The 23,545-nt window shown below is 38.2% G+C and overlaps 1 protein-coding gene across 1 annotated transcript in view; it reads left to right on the plus strand.

The window, feature by feature from the left end:
• Positions 1-824: 824 nt before the first annotated feature.
• The window catches only part of FDX1 (ferredoxin 1), a 32,974-nt gene continuing 10,253 nt past the window's right edge, over positions 825-23,545 (plus strand). The window contains exons 1-2 of the mRNA XM_059930408.1: positions 825-1,218; positions 5,837-5,961. Coding sequence (XP_059786391.1) covers positions 1,019-1,218; positions 5,837-5,961 — 325 coding nt within the window. The 5' untranslated portion in view covers positions 825-1,018. The remainder of the gene's footprint in view (positions 1,219-5,836; positions 5,962-23,545) is intronic.

Raw genomic sequence — 23,545 nt, forward strand, 5'->3', positions numbered from 1 at the left:
AGTAGCCTTAGGCAGGAAGGCCCAGGAAGAGTTATGGCTCTTTGTGACGCACTATCCCATCCTGCCTGTCAGTTTTTCTAACCCTCAGGATGGCCCTGAAGGATGGAACATCTTATCCATGTAAAACTGTTATGGAGATTCTGACCCTCTAAAAGAATAATTTATCCAAGGTCTCAGAGCTCAAAAGTGGTAGACCTTGGATTTGAACATCGTTATTTCTGACCTCAAAGCCCATGCTTTTCCCACCACAACGTATTAACCGTGATAAAGTGTATTTTAAAATTCATCTTCCTGGTTTTGTAAAATTCTTTTAAAACATCTCAGTTCACCGAAGTTTCCTGTTCAGGCTCATGGATTTCAGGTGCTCAACGAGCATCTATTTGCCATTCAAAGCCTAGGATCATTATCTGCCTTCTTCGGTATCCTCGTTTATTCATTACCGGGATCATTTATAACTTTACAGTCATAGTTATTCTCCTGGGTGTCTGCCTATTGGCTTTCTGAAATTTCCCACTGTCCTTGTTGACAATGGCTAGAATTCCCTTTTATCGTAGTTTTTGAACTCCAAGATGACACTCTCCCATTTTTTTTTCTTAACGGGCAGGAGGAGGAGGGAAGCGCAGGACAAAAGAAAGTGGTTTAGTTAACTGGGGATTGTTTTACTGTATCTTTCCGTCAGACGTTTAGCTATCTTGTAAAATTCATTGTTCTTGCTTGGCAACTCCAGAAGCTAACAAAGCAGCAAGATCAATACAAAACCTGGTCAGTAAGTAGAACAACACAGGCGCGTAGCCCCGCCTCTATAACCACGCCCGGGAGGCGGGGCCGCGCTAGCGGCGCTCGGGACTTATAGGCCACCCGGAAGGCACGCGGGGCCTTGGCGGTGCACTGAGCAGGCCCTCGCCGGGACCCCGGGCGTCAGGCAGGCGCAGCGTCAGCCCGCCCACAGTCTTGGAGCCTCCCTCTCGTGGCCGCTGCCTTGCGGCCTGCGTCTCCTCCCGTAGTTATTCGACCGGCTATGGCCGCTCGTCTCCTGCGTGTCGCCTCCGCCGCCCTCGGCGACACAGCCGGCCGGTGGCTGCTCCTCGCCGGACCCTGCGCGGGAGCCGGCGGCCTCCGGGGGAGCCGGGGGCAGGGCAGGAGCGCCGGGCCGAGCCTGGGCGGCGGCGCAGAGGCGGCGACGCGTACGCTGAGCGTGTCGGCGCGCGCGCAGAGCAGGTGAGGCGCGGGGGGCGCGTGGGCGTTGGGTCCCTGGCAGAACGGCCGCGCTCCTTCCGCCCGCTTTCCGGTTCCGTCGGCTTCTCCCGGCGACGGCGTGCGGGCCACACGCCCGGCCCCGCCCGCCTCTTGCTCCGCCTTCTCCGTGTCCCCGGCTGGTCGCTCGGTGTGGTCGCGGCCTCCTTTCCTTACCGCTAACAAGTTGCCTTTCAGATCCACTGACGCCTGGCGGGGAATGGGGGCCCGGGACCCCCGATCTCCTTGTCCCAGTGCCTCCTGTACCCTCAGGAAAGCCGGGCACTTTGCTGCCGCTGGTTCTCCGTGCGGTTTGGCGAGGATCTAACCTTTGCTATGACCGAAACCGCGGTGACCTTCGTAAGATGCGCCCCGTTCATGTCCTGGCCTGCAGTTTCTCATCGTGCCTTCCTCCTGCTAGGTCAGGACGTTCTGTCTCCAAGTCCGTGTCCATTTAGGATACACCCGCTCTGTCCCCGAGCGTTGGACTGGCGTTGGACTGGCAAGGCAGGGTTTTAAACTGGGCTTTGACACTTATTGTCCAGTTTGTCTAACAGTTAGACAAACTGTTAGAGGATAACAATCGTGTCGGCCTCACAGGATTATTTGAAGAACAAACGAGAGCATACAGGTAATGCAAGGAGTCTTGGGTCTGGCCCGTAGCGAGGACTCAGTAGATCCCACCTGTGAGCGTCAGCTGCCTCCTAGGCTCACAGCGTTGTGTTTTGTATTAAGTGTCGAAAGAGGTGAGAGAAAATTTGCCCAAAATATGTTGCAGTCTTATATTATTGGGCAGATTCGTTTCTCAAAGACAGAATCCCCTTACATACAGTAGAGATAAAATTTCCTCATAATTTCAGAGTATAGCACTGTGTTGGCGCCTTATATAATGCAGGTCTTTGACTCCCTGCTGTTGTGTAGCAGCAAGAAGGAGCTGCAGGGAGAAAGGGTTGGATGTGTATTCCTCTCTAGTTTCTTCTTCATGAGGTTCCTGAGAATAGGGTGGAGTTGTTGCTCATCTTTTCCCCTGTAATCCCATAATATAGTGGGTGCTCAATACATTTTTGTTGCATGAACTGCGAGGGAGATAATGGGGAAGGCAAGCAGGGGTTATTTGTCCCTGTTTCCGTTACACTTTCCTGTCTTTGACCTTCCTCTGCCAGGATGCCTTGTTTTCTGCACTGTATGCTTTCTTGAAAATTTGTGTATAAATTGGGACATATGTTGAACATATTTGTGTAACGAGTATTTAAAGGAACATGATTGCTTTTGTAAATGGGAATTATCTACCCCAAAGTTACTGTTTGAATTGGTACATCAGCTTGTCTTAAAGGGAAGCACATCTGTCTGTTCCCTTATAAACCTGCTTTCCCCCTCATTGGCACGGTTTCCATTGGTGGCCTGTGCTTCCTATCACAGACTTTGGAGCTACAACAAGGTTTTCTGACTGATTATCTAAGACTTATGCTATCCAATATGGTCACTACTAACCACATGTAGTCATTTAAGTTTAAGATAATTAAAGTTAAATAAAATTAAAGAATCATTTTCCCAGTCCCACTGGCCACATTTCAAGTACTGGATAACCACACGTGGCTAGTAGCTACTGTCTGGGACATCACAGCTATAGAACATCTCTGTTATTGCACAAAGTTTGGACAGAACAGTCTAGAAGCTGTAGTTCTGACTTTAAGTTTAACATTTAGATAAGCTTTCAGTAATTGAGAGTCGAAAAACTCCTTTTACTCCAAAATACCCTGATATAGTACTTGACATTTTGTAGTGATTTACGTTGCAAAGGGCTTTTATGTGTATTATTTCCCTTGACTCTTAAGAAAATCCTCTGAGATAGGTGAGGTAGATAAACGAGAATAAAAATTTATATTAAGTAGCATGCAAAACTACGACTAGAACTCACATAGTTTCTGTTTGTTTTTTGAGCACCATTAGAGTTGATAATTCTTTAGCCCATAGGGTCATTTGGAAGAGTTAAGGTGGCTATGGAAGTGGGGAGCCCTAGACGGTGCCCTTTTCTTGGACCAACCACCCCAGGCTACCCCACATAGTGAAAGGGTGGGCATCAGCAGCCGTAACTCCTCTCCCTATTAGAAGCCTGTTAAGGGCTTTACCACAGCAGCCCCTGGACAGCTTTGTCAAAATATCTGCTGTGGTTGAGCAGAATAAATGGCGGTGCATAAAGGGTAACAAGTGAAGAAAATAGTTGTTTGTGGTGCTGGCTGATTCATTGATGATGACAGAGAATTTAGAAGGATCCTAATTATTTCCCAGTGCATGAAATCTTATCCCTTTTGGGAACAGCTAGAAGCTTTTTGCTAGTTCTTAGAATTGGGGAAGAAATCTGTACAAAACCCACAAATACCACTTGTTAATAGTGAATGGATAAAGTTACCTGGATAAAGTACATGTGTATAATGCTTTAAGCAACAAAATGTTTCCACAAACTTTCTCTCCTTTAATTCTCTCAGCAGCTTGGTGAAGTCACTGTTATTGCCATTTTACCCATGGTCACCCAATGAGTACACGTATGTCAGAACCAGGGCTAGAATCTACGTGTTCTGACTCTTACATTCCATACTTTCTCAGCTGCAAAATTACTTTTTCTCTCTCATTTCTGCTTCCTCTCCTGTTCTTTGATAAACCTATTATTACTCTTACTCTACAGTTTTTTTCTGGGGCTGTACACCTTTTTTAATGTGTAGCAGCAGTTCAGGCTCCTTAACAAAAGGACCGGGGCTTTAAATAAAAGTTATCAATCAGTGTTTGTTGAGCTCTACAGTATGTTAGGAATTTTGCATATGTTGTCAAAACTATGAGATAAATGTTACCCGGATTTTACAGAAGAGGAGTCTGACGTCAGAGTTGCAATTCCTTGGCTGCAGCTCAGCTCTAGAGTGCTGCAGAAGAGCAGCCGTGCCCAAACCTCCGGCCTTCAGTAGTGTGTATAAATGATGGAATTCTTTCTGCTGGACTTCTTGTACCTTAGGCTGCCAGGCATTTTTGGATGTCAAATCTCTAGACTTCTGCAGGGCTCAGACCCATATTTCCATCAGGCTTCTGGACATCTGCGTCTGTTTATTATTAAATCAAACAGGTCTAAAGTTGAACTCATTTGCAATCTTCCCCAAAGCTCCTTCTCCTCCTAAGTTAACCTTAAGTTAAACTGTACTCCCTCATTGCCCGAGCTAGAAATTTCAACATTATTTCTTCCCTCTCCAAAACCTTTTAATTCTGCCTCTTGAATATCTCTTAAATCAGTGTCTCCTACACCTTTGCTTTGTGTATGCCCTTTCAATAACCTCCAGTGTGGTCTCCCTGCCTCCAGAGTATCTTCATTCCTAGTCATTCTTCTTCGAAAAAATAGCAGTTGCCTAGTTGAAAATCATGAATGTTTGGGAATACTTGCTTTGAAGCATTTTTTGCTATGAAAAGAAGTAGGAGAGCATATGCCCATTTAAGGGACATTCTCTATCTCTTTCTCTCTCTCACACACACACACACACACACACTTCTGATCAAAATTTTTAATTACTAGGATCCTCTTTTTTCAACATTGAGTTATCAAGGATGACATTATCTGATAAGGCCTCAGCTGCCTTGTTTGGGAAATGAGATGATGGACTTGGTAATTTGCAAGATATTTATAGCTCTGAAATTATGTAATTCTAGGTTTTACTCACACTAAACAACGTTTTCTTTGATGGACTATTACCATCTATTGGCAGTAGTGAAAATTACAACTAATTCGTTTAAGCTGAAGTACATCTTTTCAATTGTGAGGTACAAATTTAAATGACCAGTAGTGGAGGATACGTATCTAGTTGATAATATGATTTCTTTTCCCAAAGTTTGGACTGATGTTTGTGAGAAGGGTAAGAAATTTAAGTTAGTTAGCTAACTGATAACTAGCTGATAGATATCCTATAGTAATGAAACATGTAAGGAGGTATTATATTTATTTTCCCACATATTCAAACAAAGAATACCTTTTTTCTAATCCCTTTGTTTTTCGAGTACACTATATGGACCAAAATGAGATGTTCAAATACTCAGAAAACTATCAAACTGTTGGCTCTCAGTGACCGTACTTATCAGACACTTGCATAACAATTGCCTTATCAGTAGCAGAATGATTTGTTTTTAAAGCTCTCCACTACCGTCACCTAGTCTTTTAGGGACACATTCGTGGAGACATTGTTTTTCAGAGAGCTATGTGAGAGCAAAGCAAACTTCACGAGTGATCATGATTGCTAAGCATTTCATGTAACTGTGACCTGACAGTGACCACTGGGGAGACACATACTACAAGGTGGCCTTGATAGTGACGTACTTGCTATTTCCTTTAAGGTGGCAGAGCTTCCCTCCTGGTAGATGGGTAGATAGATATGCCTCTGATTTGTGGTGTCTCCTTCCCAAATAAACTTGGGAAAGAAAAGAAAATACTGTAAAGGAGGATATTTGCACACACACACACACACACACACACACACAACCTATTTTTTTGACGTTACAGGTTCTTAAAACAATTATTTTAAAGTATCTTTTGAAATTACTAAAAATAATAAAGGACTGCTTCCTTTTCCAGCTCAGAAGATAAAATAACAGTCCACTTTATAAACCGTGATGGTGAAACATTAACAAGCAAAGGAAAAGTTGGTGACACTCTACTAGATGTTGTGGTTGAAAATAATCTAGATATTGATGGTTTTGGTGAGTATGGAACATTCTTTAAAATTTATAAGTGAAACTATTGAATAGGTTTCAGCTTTGTTTTTTCGAAGAATTTTAACTAGAGTATGCTAAGTGAAATATTAAAATTCAGGATGTGTTAGTGTTATTCTCACCTATAAAGAATAAGAGTGACACCGTGTTTCTCTTCTTTGAACATTGAATTAGCTAAATGCCCCAAAGTCTGTTGCTTCATTATGTTATTGATTATGTGTGCAATGCAAAGCTGGGAGTAGGAAGTGGAATTGAAAGATACCAGGTTGAGATAATAAATGTCATATCACGGGGGTAGTTAAATCATTTTAAGTTAGTCTTTTTTTTTTTTTAAACTTTATTTTGACATAATCTTAGACTTATAGAAAAGTTGCAAAAATAGTACAGAGAGTTTCTGTATAATCTTCACTCAGCTTCCCCTACTGATAACAATTTATATAACCATAATACAGTAATCAAAACGCAGAAATTAACATTGGTTCAATAACTAAAAAACTACAGATTTATAGAATTTTGCTAGCTTTTCCACTAATGTCTCTGTTTTGGGATTCAATCCAGGATCCCACATCGCATTTAGTTATCATATCTCCTTAGTCTCCTTCAGTCTGACATTTCCTCAGTCTTGTTTTTCATGACCTTGATACTTTTGAAAAGTACTGGTAAGTATTTTGTAAAATGTTCCTCAATTTGGGTTTGACTGGTGTTTTCTTTCTCTCTTTTTTTTTAATTTAATTTTTTAAAAATTATTTTATTTATTTATTTATGTATGTCTGCACCATGTGGCTTATGGGATCTTAGTTCTCAACTGGGGATTGAACCTGGGCCCTTGGCAGTGAAAGCATCGAGTCCTAACCACTGGACCTCCAGGGAATTCCCAGACTGGTGTTTTCTTAATTACATTGAGCTTGTGCATTCTTTTTATTTTAAGTGAGTTTTATTTTACTTATGACTTTCTTATTTTATTTTATTTTTATTGAGATATAATTGACATGTTAGTTTCAGGTATACAACATGATGGTTTGATATTTGTATACACTGTGAAGTGATCACCTGAACAGTAAGTCTAGTTAGCATTCATCACCATACATAGTCTTGAACGCCAGCTCACCTTCCTAGAAAGGGTAATTAATCTACGTCTTACTAGAGAAGGAAGTGTTTTGTTTAGAAAGTTTTCATTTCTAGGCTTTTGACCATATTCCTTAACCACTCACACAAAGCCCATGTCCTGGAAGCTGCCATCTTAGAGCTCAGGGATACCCTGTATATCACTTGTCAGTTTTGCTCGAGCATTCTCTCTGTCTAGAACGGTGGTTCTTTAAGAGGATTCCATCAGTGTCACTTGGGAAATGCACATTCTCAGGCCCCACTCCAGACCTACTGATTCAGAAAGTCTGGGGTGTGGCCCAGAAATGTGTGTTTTAACAAGCCCTCCATGTGATTTGGTTGCATGTTAAAGTTTGAGAACCATTGGTCTGCAGTCAGGTCCAAGGAGCATATCTGACTATTCTTCTTTCAAGGCACTGTTCACATTGCACTTTTTTTTTTTAATTTTATTATTATTATTTATTTATTTTATTTATTTTTGGCTGTGTTGGGTCTTCGTTTCTGTGCAAGGGCTTTCTCTAGTTGCGGCAAGCAGGGACCACTCTTCATCGCCGTGCGCGGGCCTCTCACTGTTGTGGCCTCTGTTGTTGCGGAGCACAGGCTCCAGACGCGCAGGCTCAGTAATTGTGGCTCACGGGCCCAGTTGCTCTGCAGCATGTGGGATCTTCCCAGACCAGGGCTCGAACCCGTGTCCCCTGCATCAGCAGGCAGATTCTCAACCACTGTGCCACCAGGGAAGCCCCCACATTGCACTTTTAAGAACACTTTTCATATCAGAATTATTTCTCCTCCTCCATTCTCCCATGATATATTAAATATACTTCTCTATGTTAATATTCATCTCAGTTTTCCTTTTTAGAGGGAATATCCCTTTCCTTTATTAGAGTTTGTGCTTTTGGAAGACTGTTATCACTCAGGTAACCAGAGTTGGCACTCAGTAATATTTGCTGAATTTCTGAATCTAATGTCAGTTTCAGGGATAACTGTAACAAATACCATTTGAGTGCATACTACATCCCAGCATGTGTTATCTATTATTGTAACAACTCTAAGAGGTAGATTTTTTTTTAACTTCCGTTTTATAGATGAAGAAACTAAAGTTCAGAGAAATTAATGTTCCCTGGGTCATACAGGTAGAAAGTGAGAAGGCTAAGATTCAAACCTAAGTCTATATCGTAAGGTTGCTGTAAAGATCCGATGAGTTTATCTAAGCAAGGCTAAAGAGATGTTAGCTATTTTTGTTAACATAGTTATTACTACAGGCTCATTGTTCATTATAACAAATTTAAAAAGTACATTAAAAAAAATCAGAACTTCCTATAGTATTTTTTTTATTTTGGGGGTGAGATTTTTATTTTTGAATTTTTGAATTTTATTTTATTTATCTTTTTATACAGCAGGTCCTTATTAGTTATCCATTTTATACATATTAGTGTATATATGTCAATCCCAATCTCCCAATTCATCACACCACCACCCCCACCCCCCGCCGCTTCCCCCCCTTGGTGTCCATACGTTTGTTCTCTACATCTGTGTCTCAATTTCTGCCCTGCAAACCGGTTCATCTGTACCATTTTTCTAGGTTCCACATATATGCGTTAATATACAATATTTGTTTTTCTCTTTCTGACTTCACTCTGTATGACAGTCTCTAGATTCATCCACGTCTCTACAAATGACCCAGTTTCGTTCCTTTTTATGGCTGAGTAATATTCCATTGTATATATGTAACACATCTCCTTTATCCATTCGTCTCTTGATGGGCATTTAGGTTGCTTCCATGACCTGGCTATTGTAAGTAGTGCTGCAGTGAACATTGGGGTGCATGTGTCTTTTTGAATTATGGTTTTCTCTGGGTATATGCCCAGTAGTGGGATTGCTGGGTCATATGGTAATTCTATTTTTAGTTTTTTAAGGAACCTCCATACTGTTCTCCATAGTGGCTGTATCAATTTACATTCCCACCAACAGTGCAAGAGGGTTCCCTTTTCTCCACATGCTCTCCAGCATTTGTTGTTTGTAGATTTTCTGATGATGCCCATTCACACTGGTGTAAGGTGATACCTCATTGTAGTTTTGATTTGCATTTCTCTAATAATTAGTGATGTTGAGCATCTTTTCATGTGCTTCTTGGCCATCTGTATGTCTTCTTTGGAGAAATGTCTGTTTAGGTCTTTTGCCCATTTTTCGATTGGGTTTTTTGTTTTTTTAATATTGAGCTGCATGAGCTGTTTATATATTTTGGAGATTAATCCTTTGTCCATTGATTCGTTTGCAAATATTTTCTCTCATTCTGAGGGTTGTCTTTTCGTCTTGTTTGTAGTTTCCTTTGCTTTGCAAAACTTTTAAGTTTCATTAGGTCCCATTTGTTTATTTTTGTTTTTATTTCCATTACTCTAGGAGGTGGATCAAAAAAGATGTTGCTGTGATTTATGTCAAAGAGTGTTCTTCCTGTGTTTTCCTCTAAGAGTTTTATAGTGTCCGGTGTTACATTTAGGTCTCTAATCCATTTTGAGTTTGTTTTTATGTATGGTGTTAGGGAGTCTTCTAATTTCATTCTTTTGCATGTAGCTGTCCAGTTTTCCCAGCACCACTTATTGAGGAGACTGTCTTTTCTCCATTGTATATCCTTGCCTCCTTTGTCATAGATTAGTTGACCATAGGTGCGTGGGTTTATCTCTGGGCTTTCTATCCTGTTCCATTGATCTATATTTCTGTTTTTGTGCCAGTACCATATTGTCTTGATTACTGTAGCTTTGTAGTATAGTCTGGAGTCAGGGAGTCTGATTCCTCCAGCTCTTTTTTTCCCTCAATACTGCTTTGGCTACTCGGGTCTTTTGTGTCTCCATACAGATTTTAAGATTTTTTTTGTTCTAGTTCTGTAAAAAATGCCACTGGTAATTTGATAGGGATTGCATTGAATCTGTAGATTGCTTTGGGTAGTGTAGTCATTTTCACAGTATTGATTCTTCCATCCAAGAACATGGTATATCTCCGTTTGTATCATCTTTAATTTCTGTCATGAATGTCTTATAGTTTTCTGCATACAGGTCTTTTGTCTCCTTAGGTAGGTTTGTTCCTAGGTATTTTATTCTTTTTGTTGCAGTGGTAAGTGGGAGTGTTCCCTAATTTCTCTTTCAGATTTTTCATCATTAGTGTATAGGAATGCAAGAGATTTCTGTGCATTAATTTTGTATCCTGCAACTTTACCAAATTCACTGATTAGCTCTAGTAGTTTTCTGGTGGCATCTTTAAGATTCTCTATGTATAGTATCATGTCATTTGCAAACAGTGACAGCTTTACTTCTTCTTTTCCAATTTGGATTCCTTTTATTTCTTTTTCTTCTCTGATTGCTGTGGCTAAAACTTCCAAAACTATGTTGAATAATAGTGGTGAGAGTGGATATCCTTGTCTTGTTCCTGATCTTAGAGGAAATACTTTCAGTTTTTCACCATTGAGAATGATGTTTGCTGTGGGTTTGTCATATATGGCCTTTATTATTTTGAGGTAGGTTCTCTCTGTGCCCACTTTCTGGAGAGTTTTTATCATAAATGGGTGTTGAATTTTGTCAAAAGCTTTTTCTGCATCTATTGAGATGATCATATGGTTTTTATTCTTCAATTTGTTAATGTGTATCACATTGATTGATTTGCGTATATTGAAGAATCCTTGCATCCCTGGGATAAATCCCACTTGATCATGGTGTATGATCCTTTTAATGTGTTGTTGGATTTGGTTTGCTACTATTTTGAGGATATTTGCATCTATATTCATCAGTGATATTGGTCTGTAATTTTCTTTTTTTGTAGTATCTTTGTCTAGTTTTGGTATCAGGGTGATGGTGGCCTCATAGAATGAGTTTGGGAGTGTTCCTTCCTCTGCAATTTTTTGGAAGAGTTTGAGAAGGATAGGTGTTAGCTCTTATCTAAATGTTTGATAGAATTCACCTGTGAAGCCATCTGGCCCTGGGCTTTTGTTTGTTGGAAGATTTTTAATCACAGTTTCAATTTCATTACTTGTGATTGGTCTGTTCATATTTTTTATTTCTTCCTGGTTCAGTCGTGGAAGGTTATACCTTTCTAAGAATTTGTCCATTTCTTCCGGGTTGTCCATTTTATTTGCATAGAGTTGCTTGTAGTAGTCTCTTAGGATGCTTTGTATTTCTGCAGTGTCTGCTGTAACTTTTCCTTTTTCATTTCTAAGTTTATTGATTTGAGTCCTCTCCCTCTTTTTCTTGATGAGTCTGGCTAATGGTTTATCAAATTTTGTTTATTTTCTCAAAGAATCAGCTTTTAGTTTTATTGATCTTTGCTATTGTTTTCTTTGTTTCTATTTCATTTATTTCTGCTCTGATTGTTATGATTTCTTTCCAACTGCTAACTTTGGGTTTTGTTTGTTCTTCTTTCTCTAGTTCCTTTAGGTGTAAGGTTAGATTGTTTATTTGAGATTTTTCTTGTTTCTTGAGGTAGACTTGTATTGCTATATACTTCCCTCTTGGAACTGCTTTTGCTGCATCCCATAGGTTTTGGATCGTCATGTTTTCATTGTCATTTGTCTCTAGGTATTTTTTGATTTCCTCTTTGTTTTCTTCAGTGATCTCTTGGTTATTTAGTAATGTATAGTTTTGTCTCCATGTGTTTGTGTTTTTTACGTTTTTTCCCCTGTAATTGATTTGTAATCTCATAGCATTGAGGTCAGAAAAGGTGCTTGATATGATTTCAATTTCCTTAAATTTACTGAGGCTTGATTTGTGACCCAAGATGTGATCTATCCTGGAGAATGTTTTGTGCACACTTGAGATGAAAGTGTAATCTGCTGTTTTTGGATGGAACGTCCTATAAATATCAATTAAATCTCTCTGGTCTATTGTATCATTTAAAGCTTGTGTTTCCTTATTAATTTTTTGTTTGGATGATCTGTCCATTGGTGTAATTGAGGTGTTAAAGTCCCCCACTATTACTGTGTTACTGTCGATTTCCTCTTTTATAGCTGTTAGCAGTTGCCTTATGTATTGAGGTGCTCCTATGTTGGGTGCATATATATTTATAATTGTTAAATCTTCTTCTTGGATTGATCCCTTGATCATTGTATAGTGTCCTTCCTTGTCTCTTGTAACATTCTTTATTTTAAAGTCTATTTTATCTGATATGAGTATTGCTACTTCATCTTTCTTTTATTTCCATTTCCATGGAGTATCTTTTTCCATCCCCTCACTTTCAGTCTGTATGTGTCCCTAGGTCTGAAGTGGGTCTCTTGTAGACAGCATGTATATGGGTCTTGTTTTTGTATCCATTCAACGAGACTGTGTCTTTTGGTTGGAGCGTTTAATCCATTCACGTTTAAGGTAGTTATTGATATTTATGTTCCTATTACGATTTTTGTAATTGTTTTGGGTTTGTTTTTGTAGGTCCTTTTGTTCTCTTGTGTTTCCCACTTAGAGAAGTTCTTTCAGCACGTGTTGTAGAGCTGGTTTGGTGGTGCTGAATCCTCTTAGCTTTTTCTTGTCTGTAAAGCTTTTGATTTCTCCATCAAATCTAAATGAGATCCTTGCCAGGTAGATTAATCTCGGTAGTAGGTTCTTCCCTTTCATCACTTTAAGTATATCATGTGACTCCCTTCTGGCTTGTAGAGTTTCTGCTGAGACATCAGCTGTTAACGTTATTGGAGTTCCCTTGTATGTTATTTGTCGTTTTTCCCTTGCTGCTTTCAATAATTTTTCTTTGTCTTTAATTTTTGCCAGTTTGATTACTATGTGTCTCGGTGTGTTTCTCCTTGGGTTTATCCTCTATGGGACTCTCTGCGCTTCCTGGACTTGGGTGGCTGTTTCCTTTCCCATGTTAGGGAAGTTTTCGACTGTAATCTCTTCAAATGTTTTCTCGGGTCCTTTCTCTCTCTCTTCTCCTTCTGGGACCCCTATAATGCAAATGTTCTGTTTAATGTTGTCCCAGAGGTCTCTTAGGCTGTCTTCATTTCTTTTCATTCTTTTTTCTTTATTCTGTTCTGCAGCAGTGAATTCCACCATTCTGTTTTCCAGGTCACTTATCCGTTCTTCTGCCTCAGTTATTCTGCTATTGATTCCTTCTAGTGTAGTTTTCATTTCAGTTATTGTATTGTTCATCTCTGTTTGTTTGTTCTTTAATTCTTCTAGGTCTTTGTTTAACATTTCTTACATCTTCTCGATCTTTGCCTCCATTCTTTTTCCGAGGTCCTGGATCATCTTCACTACCATTATTCTGAATTCTTTTTCTGGAAGGTTGCCTATCTCCACTTCATTTAGTTGTTTTTCTGGAGTTTTATCTTGTTCCTTCATCTGGTACATAGCCGTCTGCCTTTTCATCTTGTCTATCTTTCTGTGAATGGTTTTTGTTCCACAGGCTGCAGGATTGTAGTTTCTCTTGCTTCTCCCTGTAGTCTTATCACACAGAGATAACCATGAACAGAATCTTTTTCCCCTGATGCCCCAGAAATACAGAAAATTTAATGCCAATACAGTCTTCAGTAGTTTGATAAGAATTCTGCGTTAATTTATACCGACTTAGAAGAGAAACTTTAAACATCATGGATCCTAATGTGTTCAGAAATTTTGGCATGTAAATACACATTTGAGGTAAGCTAAACTAGGTTCACAAATGATAGAGTTAAGACTCAGCCACTTTCTAGAACATAGATGACAGAAATGCAGTCAAGAAGTCTGAAATATTATGTTTATACAGAAGAGGTTGTGATAACAACATTATAGGGGCAACTATTTCATTCATTTCTAAAGTCGAATACAGAACGCCCTTTACGTATTGCCTTCGTTATAGTCATGCTCACAGGTGAACACCATATGCAGACGAGGCTGGCCAAGTACAGAGTGTCTGTACAGTTTCTCCCTGGGTGATCTTATCCCTACTGTGACCTTAAATCCCATCCAGATGCTCATAGACACATTTTTTTTTTTTTGTATAAAATTTACTTTTTTTTTTTTAACATCTTTATTGGCATATAATTGCTTTACAATGGTGTGTTAGTTTCTGCTTTATAACAAAGTGAATCAGTTATACATATACATATGTCCCCATATCTCTTCCCTCTTGCATCTCCCTCGCTCCCACCCTCCCTATCCCACCCCTCTAGGTGGTCACAAAGCACCGAGCTGATCTCCCTGTGCTATGTGGCTGCTTCCCACTAGCTAGCTGTTTTACATTTAGTAGTGTATATATGTCCATGCCACTCTCTTACTTTGTCCCAGCTTACCCTTCCCCCTCCCCGTATCCGTCCATGTAGGTCTGCATCTTTATTCCCGTCTTGCCCCTAGGTTCTTCATGACCATTTTTTTTTTTTTTTTAGATTCCATATATATGTGTTAGCATACGGTGTTTGTTTTTCTAACTTACTTCACTCTGTATGACAGTCTGTAGGTCCATCCACCTCACTACAAATACTTCAGTTTCATTCCTTTTTATGGCTGAGTAATATTCCATTGTATATATGTGCCACATCTTCTTTATTCATTCATCTGTTGATGGACACTTAGGTTGCTTCCATGTCCTGGCTATTGTAAGTAGAGCTGCAGTGAACATTTTGGTACATGACTCTTTTTGAATTATGGTTTTTCTCAGGGTATATGCCCAGTAGTGTGATTGCTGGGTCGTATGGTAGTTCTATGTTTTAGTTTTTTAAGGAATGTCCATACTCTTCTCCATAGTGGCTGTATCAGTTTACATTCCCACCAACAGTGCAAGAGGGTTCCCTTTCTCTACACCCTCTCCAGCATTTATTGTTTGTAGTATTTTTGATGATGGCCATTCTGACTGGTGTGCAGATGCTCATAGACTCTTTTTTTTTTTTTTTTTTTTTTTTTTTGAAAAAAAGTAATTTTTTAATACAGAGGGATGTTCTGTTTTTAAGAAAAGCTTTCCCAATTCTATTACAAGTCTGATACCATATCAACTTTTTTTTTTTTTTTTTTTGATATTTTTTTTTTTTTTTTTTCACACACACACACACACACACTGTATTTTATTTTTACAAGAGATAAATCGACTGACACCAAGCATTGTACATGGATGACCACAACAAAAGCAACAATGATTGCAATTACCAAACATGAAACACACTCATACTATGTCATAGTATTGACATTCAGTCCAGTAATCCTCCACTGTAACAGCTCCTTTACTTTGCAGTGAAAATTGATTTGTATATTCTTTGCCTCTGAGTCCTTGTGGAATTTTTTTTTTTTTTTAAATTCAGACAGAAAGTCACAAAAATTATACTCATCCTCATCAGTTCACTCAGTCCCATGTAATTAATTTTTTTTTTTTCATCTTGATCTTTTGTTAGCACTTTTATGAGTTCATCAGTTTTTCATTAGAGTTCTGAAAATGCTTATTCATTCAGTTCAGCAGTACAGTCCGTTACCAGACTCTTAAGTTTACATTGTTAGCTCACACCATTCCTCTGGGCCCTGGACTTATAGATTCAACTTCCTACTTTATATCTTTGTTGGAAATTGCACAGGCATTTAAACAAGTCAACATATTTAAACAGATTTTGATTCTTTCCCCCCCACCACTGAAGCTTATCTTTCTGAGAATCTTTTCTGCCAGTAGCAAGCATCACTCAGGTGCTCCAGCCTGAAACTGGAGAGCGTCTTTTATTCTTTCTTCTTCTCTATCCTCTACCTTCAGTCCATCAGCAGCTCCTGTCAGATGTGCTCCATGTATGTCTCCAATGTGTCCTGTGTTCACCATCCCTGCAGTCACTACTTGGGGCTGGCTAGTTATTGTGTTCCAGGAACTGCACTGCTCTGCTTCTGCTCTTGAGCCCAGCAGCTAGGGTGATTCATCATAATGCACATCAGACAGGTTCCTTGATTTAAATCCATGAATAACTTTTCATTTAGGATAAAATCCACATTCCTTACCCTAGCCTAAAAGGCTTTGCATTAACTGGCCCCATCTGCCTTTCTTTCTCTCCCCCATTTCTCATTGTTCTTTCTCTCACTTTGGCCACACTGGTCTTTTATCAAGAGCTGAACTCACCCAGAATTTCTAGCTTGGAGACTTTGTACACACTTTGCATTTTTTTCTGCCTGGGACACTTCCCTCTCACTCCACCCTGAATATCCTGTATGTGTTTGCTTTTTATCCATCTGGTCTCAGTTTATCTTACATTGTAATACTTCCTTAGTGGGGCTTTTGCCCAACCACCCAATCCAAAATAGTTCTTTCATTACCCTGAACCTGTTATTCTCCATCGCAGCATCCTGTTCATTTTTTTCATGGCATTCATCACAATCTGTTAATTATATATTTGTCTACTTGTGCATTTTTCTCCTAAGAGACTGTGATGAAGGATAAAATCATCCTTGTTTTATTTATATATGAAGTGAAGTAATGAATGGATAACTGAGTAAAAAGGGACAATTGTAAATTTTGGAAGCAATAAATTTATGAACATTCCTATCCAACTTTTAAATCAGTGTAGATTTTTTGGATTATCTTCAAGTTTTCAGAGTGTCTTATAGTATTCTGTCACTAGGGGGCAGTTACACCTCTCTGATCAAATTTACCTAGTTTATTATCTCAGACTTTGTTTTCTTCTTAAATATTACGTATTTCCTTCATGTGTCTGTTTGGAGGGAAATTATTCAAATTGGGTGACCGTGATAATGATCATATAAATCTCTATTTATTTGTATCATGTTTATTGACTCCTTATTAACATAATGTATTTCCAGCTCTGGTGGATCAAGGTTTACTCTAGAAAATTAGGTTTTATATTTTTATATAGTTTCATATTTTTAATATATAATATTTCCACATAGCTATCCCCTGGAGTTTTGTTTGGGAAAGGGGTTAGGCAGTCTATCTTGTCAGCATCATTACAGATCTCCAAATTATCTTAGTATGGTTACACACAACACAAAACGATCTTTTCCTGGTGGAAAACTCTCAAATTACATGAAAGGAGCAATAGTCTGCAGATAGCTAATTTTCTCTGGGAATTAGTTTTATGGCAGGAATTTCTAAGTTTTTGTGCAAAAGCTTAGTATCAGTCTTGTTTTAAAAAAGAACACCTCAGTTCAGAGTTTTATTCATCATCAACCTTGAAATTAGCCAGTAACCATGCCTTATTTATTCTTAATGTAATTTTTAAATTATGCAAATTTGAAATTGTACAGGTTAACAGTATTAAAGTTCTCACTCTAGTAAAATCAGAAGTACTGTGAAAACCAAAACTTTTGTCAAGAATCCCATAATTTCAAGCTGGCAGGCTGTGCGAATTATAAATTTTACATTTGCTTCCATGCCTTTTACAATTGTAAACAAATACCTGTCAGCCTTTGTCAGTATCATGTGAACTGTGCTGTTTCCAGACATCTGATGTCTGTGTGATTTTTGTTGACTGTAGTGCTGATATTTTAAACTGTGGTTATAATTTAATATCATTTTAAAGCCTATGACAGTTTCAGCCAAGCATTCATTAAGTGTTAATGCCGAAAAATGCATCCAAAAGCGAGTTATTTCGGGACAGAAGTTAAATGTGACAGAATGCAAAGAAGAAAGCCAAAAACCTATCATGATTTGTATTACTGTTAATTTAGGAGACAGAACTCTGAATCATTAGCCAGAATGCCAACAATATTAAAGCGGCACTAAACTGTACATACCTTTAAGTTCATGACAGTTGTTGTGTAACCAAGCAAGGATGATGGATAAAATGCTGGCATCAGGGACTAATACGGCTGTAATGTGTCCCTAAGTCAGTTCAGATTATCGTCTGTTGTAAGCCATGGAGTATTTTTGATTATTTGAAAAGTGGACATAGTAATGTAAAAAGTTTCACTTCAAATGTTTGTTCTGAGTATATTTTGCAACAAAAATATGAGGATTATAGATTTACAAACTATAAGAACCCACTCCCTACTTTACATTTTGTTTCATTGAGAATATAATTCGAATTATGAGACTTCAGCAATTTCAAAATCTTTGAGAATGTATTACTCATAAAATGTGTTCACTTTATGTTTAATATATGTGTATGTATCTATATTTACATATGTATATACACACGCATATATACACATTTACCCTAATAATTTACTCTTATATAACCAACCACTTATAAAGACACTAAAAGCTGACAGCTGTCAGTGCTGCTTTGGGGCTGTATATAAGCATAAGTCACATAACTTTTGTGCTTTCAATCCCCAACTATCCACATGTATTATTATATCAGTGTACCCATATTTTGATCAGCTATCAGTTTTAGATTGAAGGTTCTATAGTTGTTGCTTTTGTATCCCTTTTCCTTTGATAGATTGCCTCCCACTGTGTGTTTTGTAGAGTTGTTCCCTGTGTATGTGATAAGCATAAAAAACAACAAACACTTCCCATTTTAGGGATAGGTTTTTTTTACCAAATCCATTTTCAGGTCAACTAGTTGGCATTTGGAATTTGTTTTCCCATGGAAATACTGTTATACACGGTGGCTAAATTTTTGGGGCCAACCCATAGAACCTGTTTCTTCACAACTAACTTAATAACCATTTATAGCCTGGTTTCTATGAGAAAATGCATTGCAACTTCTAACTTTTAATACCAGATCAAGAACTCCTTAACTCCTTGGGCCCACCTACTGCACACACACAATGCACACACCCCACATACACTATGGGGACTCCACTTTGCAGTCTGGCATTGGGAATATATATAGTGCTGATTTTCAATGCAGATAATTTCATGTTGGATAGGAGCCTGGGAATTCTGTGATGCTGAAAAGGAGTTAGAAGATGAGGCCCACCAGGAACGTCATCCACTTTGTTCTTGCCTATAGCCTTTGGGTTGTGGCTCTAGTGGAGTTGGGAGCAGCAGGGATGTTCAATAAGGATGTGAACTCTGTTCAAATGGGATATAGAATTGGTGGCAGCTCCCGTGTTTTAACTGAAAACAAGTGGGCAGTGCCAGATCAGCTGTGGTGCAAAATCAGATGCTGATAAAGGATATCTATGAAAAGCCTACAGTTAACGTCATGCTTAATGCTGAAGGATGAAATGCCTTTCTCCTAAGATTAGGAACAACGCAAGGATATCTATTCTCACAACCCTACTAACATCATGCTGGAACTCTTTGTGTAATGAAGCAAAAAAAGAAAAAAGAGGACTTCCCTGGTGGCACAGTGGTTAAGTATCCGCCTGCCAATGCAGGGGACATGGGTTCGATCCCTGGTCCAGGAAGATCCCACATGCTGTGGAGCAACTAAGCCCGTGCGCCACAACTACTGAGCCTGCGCTCTAGAGCCCACGAGCCACAACTAGTGAGCCTGTGCGCCGCAACTGCTGAAGCCCGTGTGCCCTAGAGTCTGCGTGCCGCAACTACTGAGCCCACCACAACTGCTGAAGCCCGTGTGCTCTAGGGCCCGTGTGCCACAGCTACTGAGCCCGTGTGCTACAACTACTGAAGCCCGCACACCTAGAGCCCGTGCTCCACAACAAGAGAAGCCACCGCAATGAGAAGCCTGCGTGCCGCAACGAAGAGTAGCCCCTGCTCGTCGCAACTAGAGAAAGCCTGTGCGCAGCAACGAAAACCCAGTGCAGCCAAAAATAAATAAAATTTAAATAAATAAGTAAAATAAAATAAAAATAAAATAATGAAAAAAGAAAAAAAATTAAAAGGCATACAGATTGAAAAGAAATAAAACTGTTTTGTTTTTAGATGATTATTTACATAGAAAATCACAAGGAATCTATAAAAAAAATCTTGGAACTAAGTGAGTTTAACAAGGTCCTAGGATACAAGGTCAACACACAAAAATCAGTTGTATTTCTGTGTACCAGCAATGAACAGTTGGAAACCAAAAAAATTTTTTAAAAGAACATTTACAAAAAAAAGAACATTTACAATAGCTCCTCAAAATGAAATTTTTAGGTTTAAATCTAATAAAATATGTATAGCATCAGTATCCTGTAAGTTATAAAACTCTGATGAAAGAGAGCAAAGACCTAAGTAGTGGAGAGACATACTGTGTTCATGGATTGGAAGACAACATAGTAAATAAAGATGTCAGTTTTTATTGATATATAGATTTAATACATTTCCCATTAAAATCTCAGCAGGATTTTTTCTAGATACAGACAAGATGATTCTAAACTTTTTATGGAAAAACAAATGAACTAGAATAGCCAAACAATTTTAGAAGAGAAAGATAAAGCTGGAAGACATATGTATAGTACAGATCTTAAAACTTGATGCTACAGTAATCAAGACAGTGTAATATTAGCAAAAACATAGACACGCAGATGAGTGAAATAGAATTAAGAGTTCAGTGGTAGACCTGTTAAAAATATATCTAGTTGAGTTTTTTTTTTGGAAGAGCTTTACTGAGATATAATTCACATACCATACAGTTTACTCATTGAAAGTATACGTTGTTTTTTTAGTATATCAGAGAGTTGTGCAACCATCACCACGGTTTTGTTTTATTTATTTTCTAGCTTTATTGAGATATAATTGGCAATTAACATTGTGTAAGTTTAAGATGTACAACGTGATGGTTTGATACACATCTCAGTTGCAAAATGATTACCACAGTAGGGTTAACCTCACATCATTCCTTTTTTGTGTGTGTGTGGTTAAAACATTTAAGATTACTCTCAGCAAATTTCAAGTGTGTGATACAGTATTATATCTGTAGTCACCATGTTTTACAGTAGATCCTCAGACCCTATTCATCTTATAGCGGAAAGTTTACACTCTTTGACCACCCTCCCCATTTCCTTTAGCCCCCACCACTACTCTCTGTTTCTACGAGTTTGACTTTTTTAGATTCCACATATAAGTGAGGTCATACACTGTTTGTCTATCTCTGTCTTACTTATTTCACTTAGCATAATCCCCTCAAAGTCTATTTATGTTTCACAAATGGCAGGATTTTCTATTTTATTGCTGAATAGCCTTCCATTGTGTGTGTATCTATACACACACACACACACACACACCCCACATCTTATTCATTCATCCATGGACATACACTTGGGTTGTCTCCATATCTTGGCTGTTGTGAATAATGCTGCAGTGAACATGGGAGTGCAGATATTTCTTTGACATAGTTATTTCATTTCCTTTAAATGTATGCCTAGAAATCGGATTGCTAGATCACATGGTAGTTCTATTTTTAATTTTTTGAGGAACCTCCATACTGTATTACATAGTGGCTATACTCTTCAGATCTTCTGCCCATTTTTAAATTGGGATGTTTGTTTTTTTTGATGTTGATTTGTATGAGCTGTTTATATATTTTGGAGATTAACTCCTTATTGGTCGTATCATTTGCAGATATTTTCTCCCATTCAGTAGATTGTCTTTTTATTTTGTCAGTGGTTTTCTTTGCTATATGCAAAAGCTTTTAAGTTTAAGTAGGTCCCATTTGTTTATTTTTGCTTTTATTTCCTTTGCTTTATGAGACAGATTTAAAAAGTATTGCTGTGGTGTCTAAGAGTGTTCTGTTTTCTTCTGGGAGTTTTATGGTTTCAGGTCTTACAGTTAGGTCTTTAATCCATTTTGAGTTTATTTTTGTATATGGTGTTAGAGAATGTTCTAATTTCATTCTTTTACATGTAGTATCCAGTTTTCCCAGCACCATTTACTGAAGAGACTGTCTTTTCTCCGTTGTATATTCTTGTCTTCTTTGCCATAGATTAATTGACCGTAGGTGTGTGGGTTTGTTTCTGGGCTCTCTATTCTGTTCCATTAATCTATGTGTCTGTTTTTATGCCAGTACCATACTGTTTTGGTTACTGTAGCTTTGTAGTATAGTCTGAGTCAAGGAGATTGATACTTCCAGTTCTGTTCTTCTTTCTCAAGTTATTTTGGCTCTTTGGGATCTTTTGTGTTTCCATACAAATTAAAAAAAATTTTGTTCTAGTTTTGTGAAAAATGCCCCTGGTAGTTTGATAGGGATTGCATTGAATCTGTAGATTGCCTTGGGTAGTATGGTCATTTTAACAATATTAATTCTTCGAACCCATGAACACAGTGTATGTTTACATCTGTTTGTGTTGTCTTTAATTTCTTTGATCAGTGTCTTATAGTTTTCTGAGTACAGGTCTTTTACTTCCTTAGGTACATTTACCCCTAGGTATTTTATTCTTTTTGATGCGATTGTAAATGGAATTGTTTTCCTTAATTTGTCTTTGTGGTTCGTTGTTACTATATAGAAATGCAGGCTGTGACTCCAAAGGCACAGCAACACAGGGGAGTTTCTTTTGGATGATGAACCTATTTTGTATCCTGGTTATGATAGTGGGTACACAAACTTATACATGTGTTAAGATTCATAGACCTGTATGCCAAAAAGGCAAAAGTCAGATGCTTATTAACTGGGGAGCTCCCTCTAATTTCAAGACCAGGAAACAAATAAATTGGCAGAAATACCCATCATGAAATCATGAGATGAAAAAAAAAAACGGAGTAACTTTTTCTTAAAGTTTTCTTCTCACAGTTTTAGGCTCACTGTTAAAATCTTTTTTCCTCCTAATACCTTTTCAGAGACATGTCTTCACTGTTCTCTAAAAGTTTTTTCTTTTTTATAGAACATATTTTTTATAGAACATATAGTTTAAATCTAAAAAAAAAAACCTCCAAAAAACTGCTCAGATTGTCTTATTATTTTGGAGTTTTTCAGGATTGACTATTTCTCCTTATAAGTACTATCCACAGGGTTTGTAAATCTTTGCTCCAGATTTTTTTCTGTAGTGATACTTGTACCACTATATGACCATATGTGTCTCTGGTTCAGTGGTAGCCATCTTATGCATGCTGAGTTGATTTCATTCTGAGTTTTAAAGTTTCTATTATATTTGAGTTTCTTCCTAGTACAAAGAATAAGAAAAGCATACCTGTTGACAACTTGTGCTAGAAAAAGTTTGAAAGGAACTGTAAAATAAGGAGGAATCCTGAGCATGGTGCGTTTATCTAAAGAATAAATATGGGACTAGAATGTATAATAGGAACTTGAGTGTAGGAACCAAAAGTTAATCTTCTGTATATATTCAACATTTGTCAAATTCTTACTAGAATACTCTCTTCAGCTCTGAACTTGGCAACTTAAGCAAGATGTGGAAATAATTGGCAAGGTTCCTGAGAGGAGCAATGAAAATTGTTAGAGAATGAAAATAAAGCCTTTAAGAGAAGGTTAAAAGAATTGAGGTTTCCTAGGGAAGAAAGTGAAGAGCTGGAACACGGATGGTAACTCTTCATTTTGACTGACCAGATGGCAAAAAAAAGGAATGTCCTAAATTTTCTGGAGGGATTTATTAACATGTGAACTTTACTCTGCATTCCGAGATGATTGAGACCATATTGTATGCACTCTCTTCTTCCCTGGGCTTTCCTGATGTCACACTTTTCTGGTTCTCTCTCTACCATTTGACACATTTGTATTTTGACTCCTTTTCTTGGAGGGGGCGGGTCTCTCCTT

The sequence above is a fragment of the Balaenoptera ricei genome, chromosome 8 (assembly GCF_028023285.1).
Source record: "Balaenoptera ricei isolate mBalRic1 chromosome 8, mBalRic1.hap2, whole genome shotgun sequence".
In the NCBI taxonomy this organism is placed as follows: Eukaryota; Metazoa; Chordata; class Mammalia; order Artiodactyla; family Balaenopteridae; genus Balaenoptera; species Balaenoptera ricei.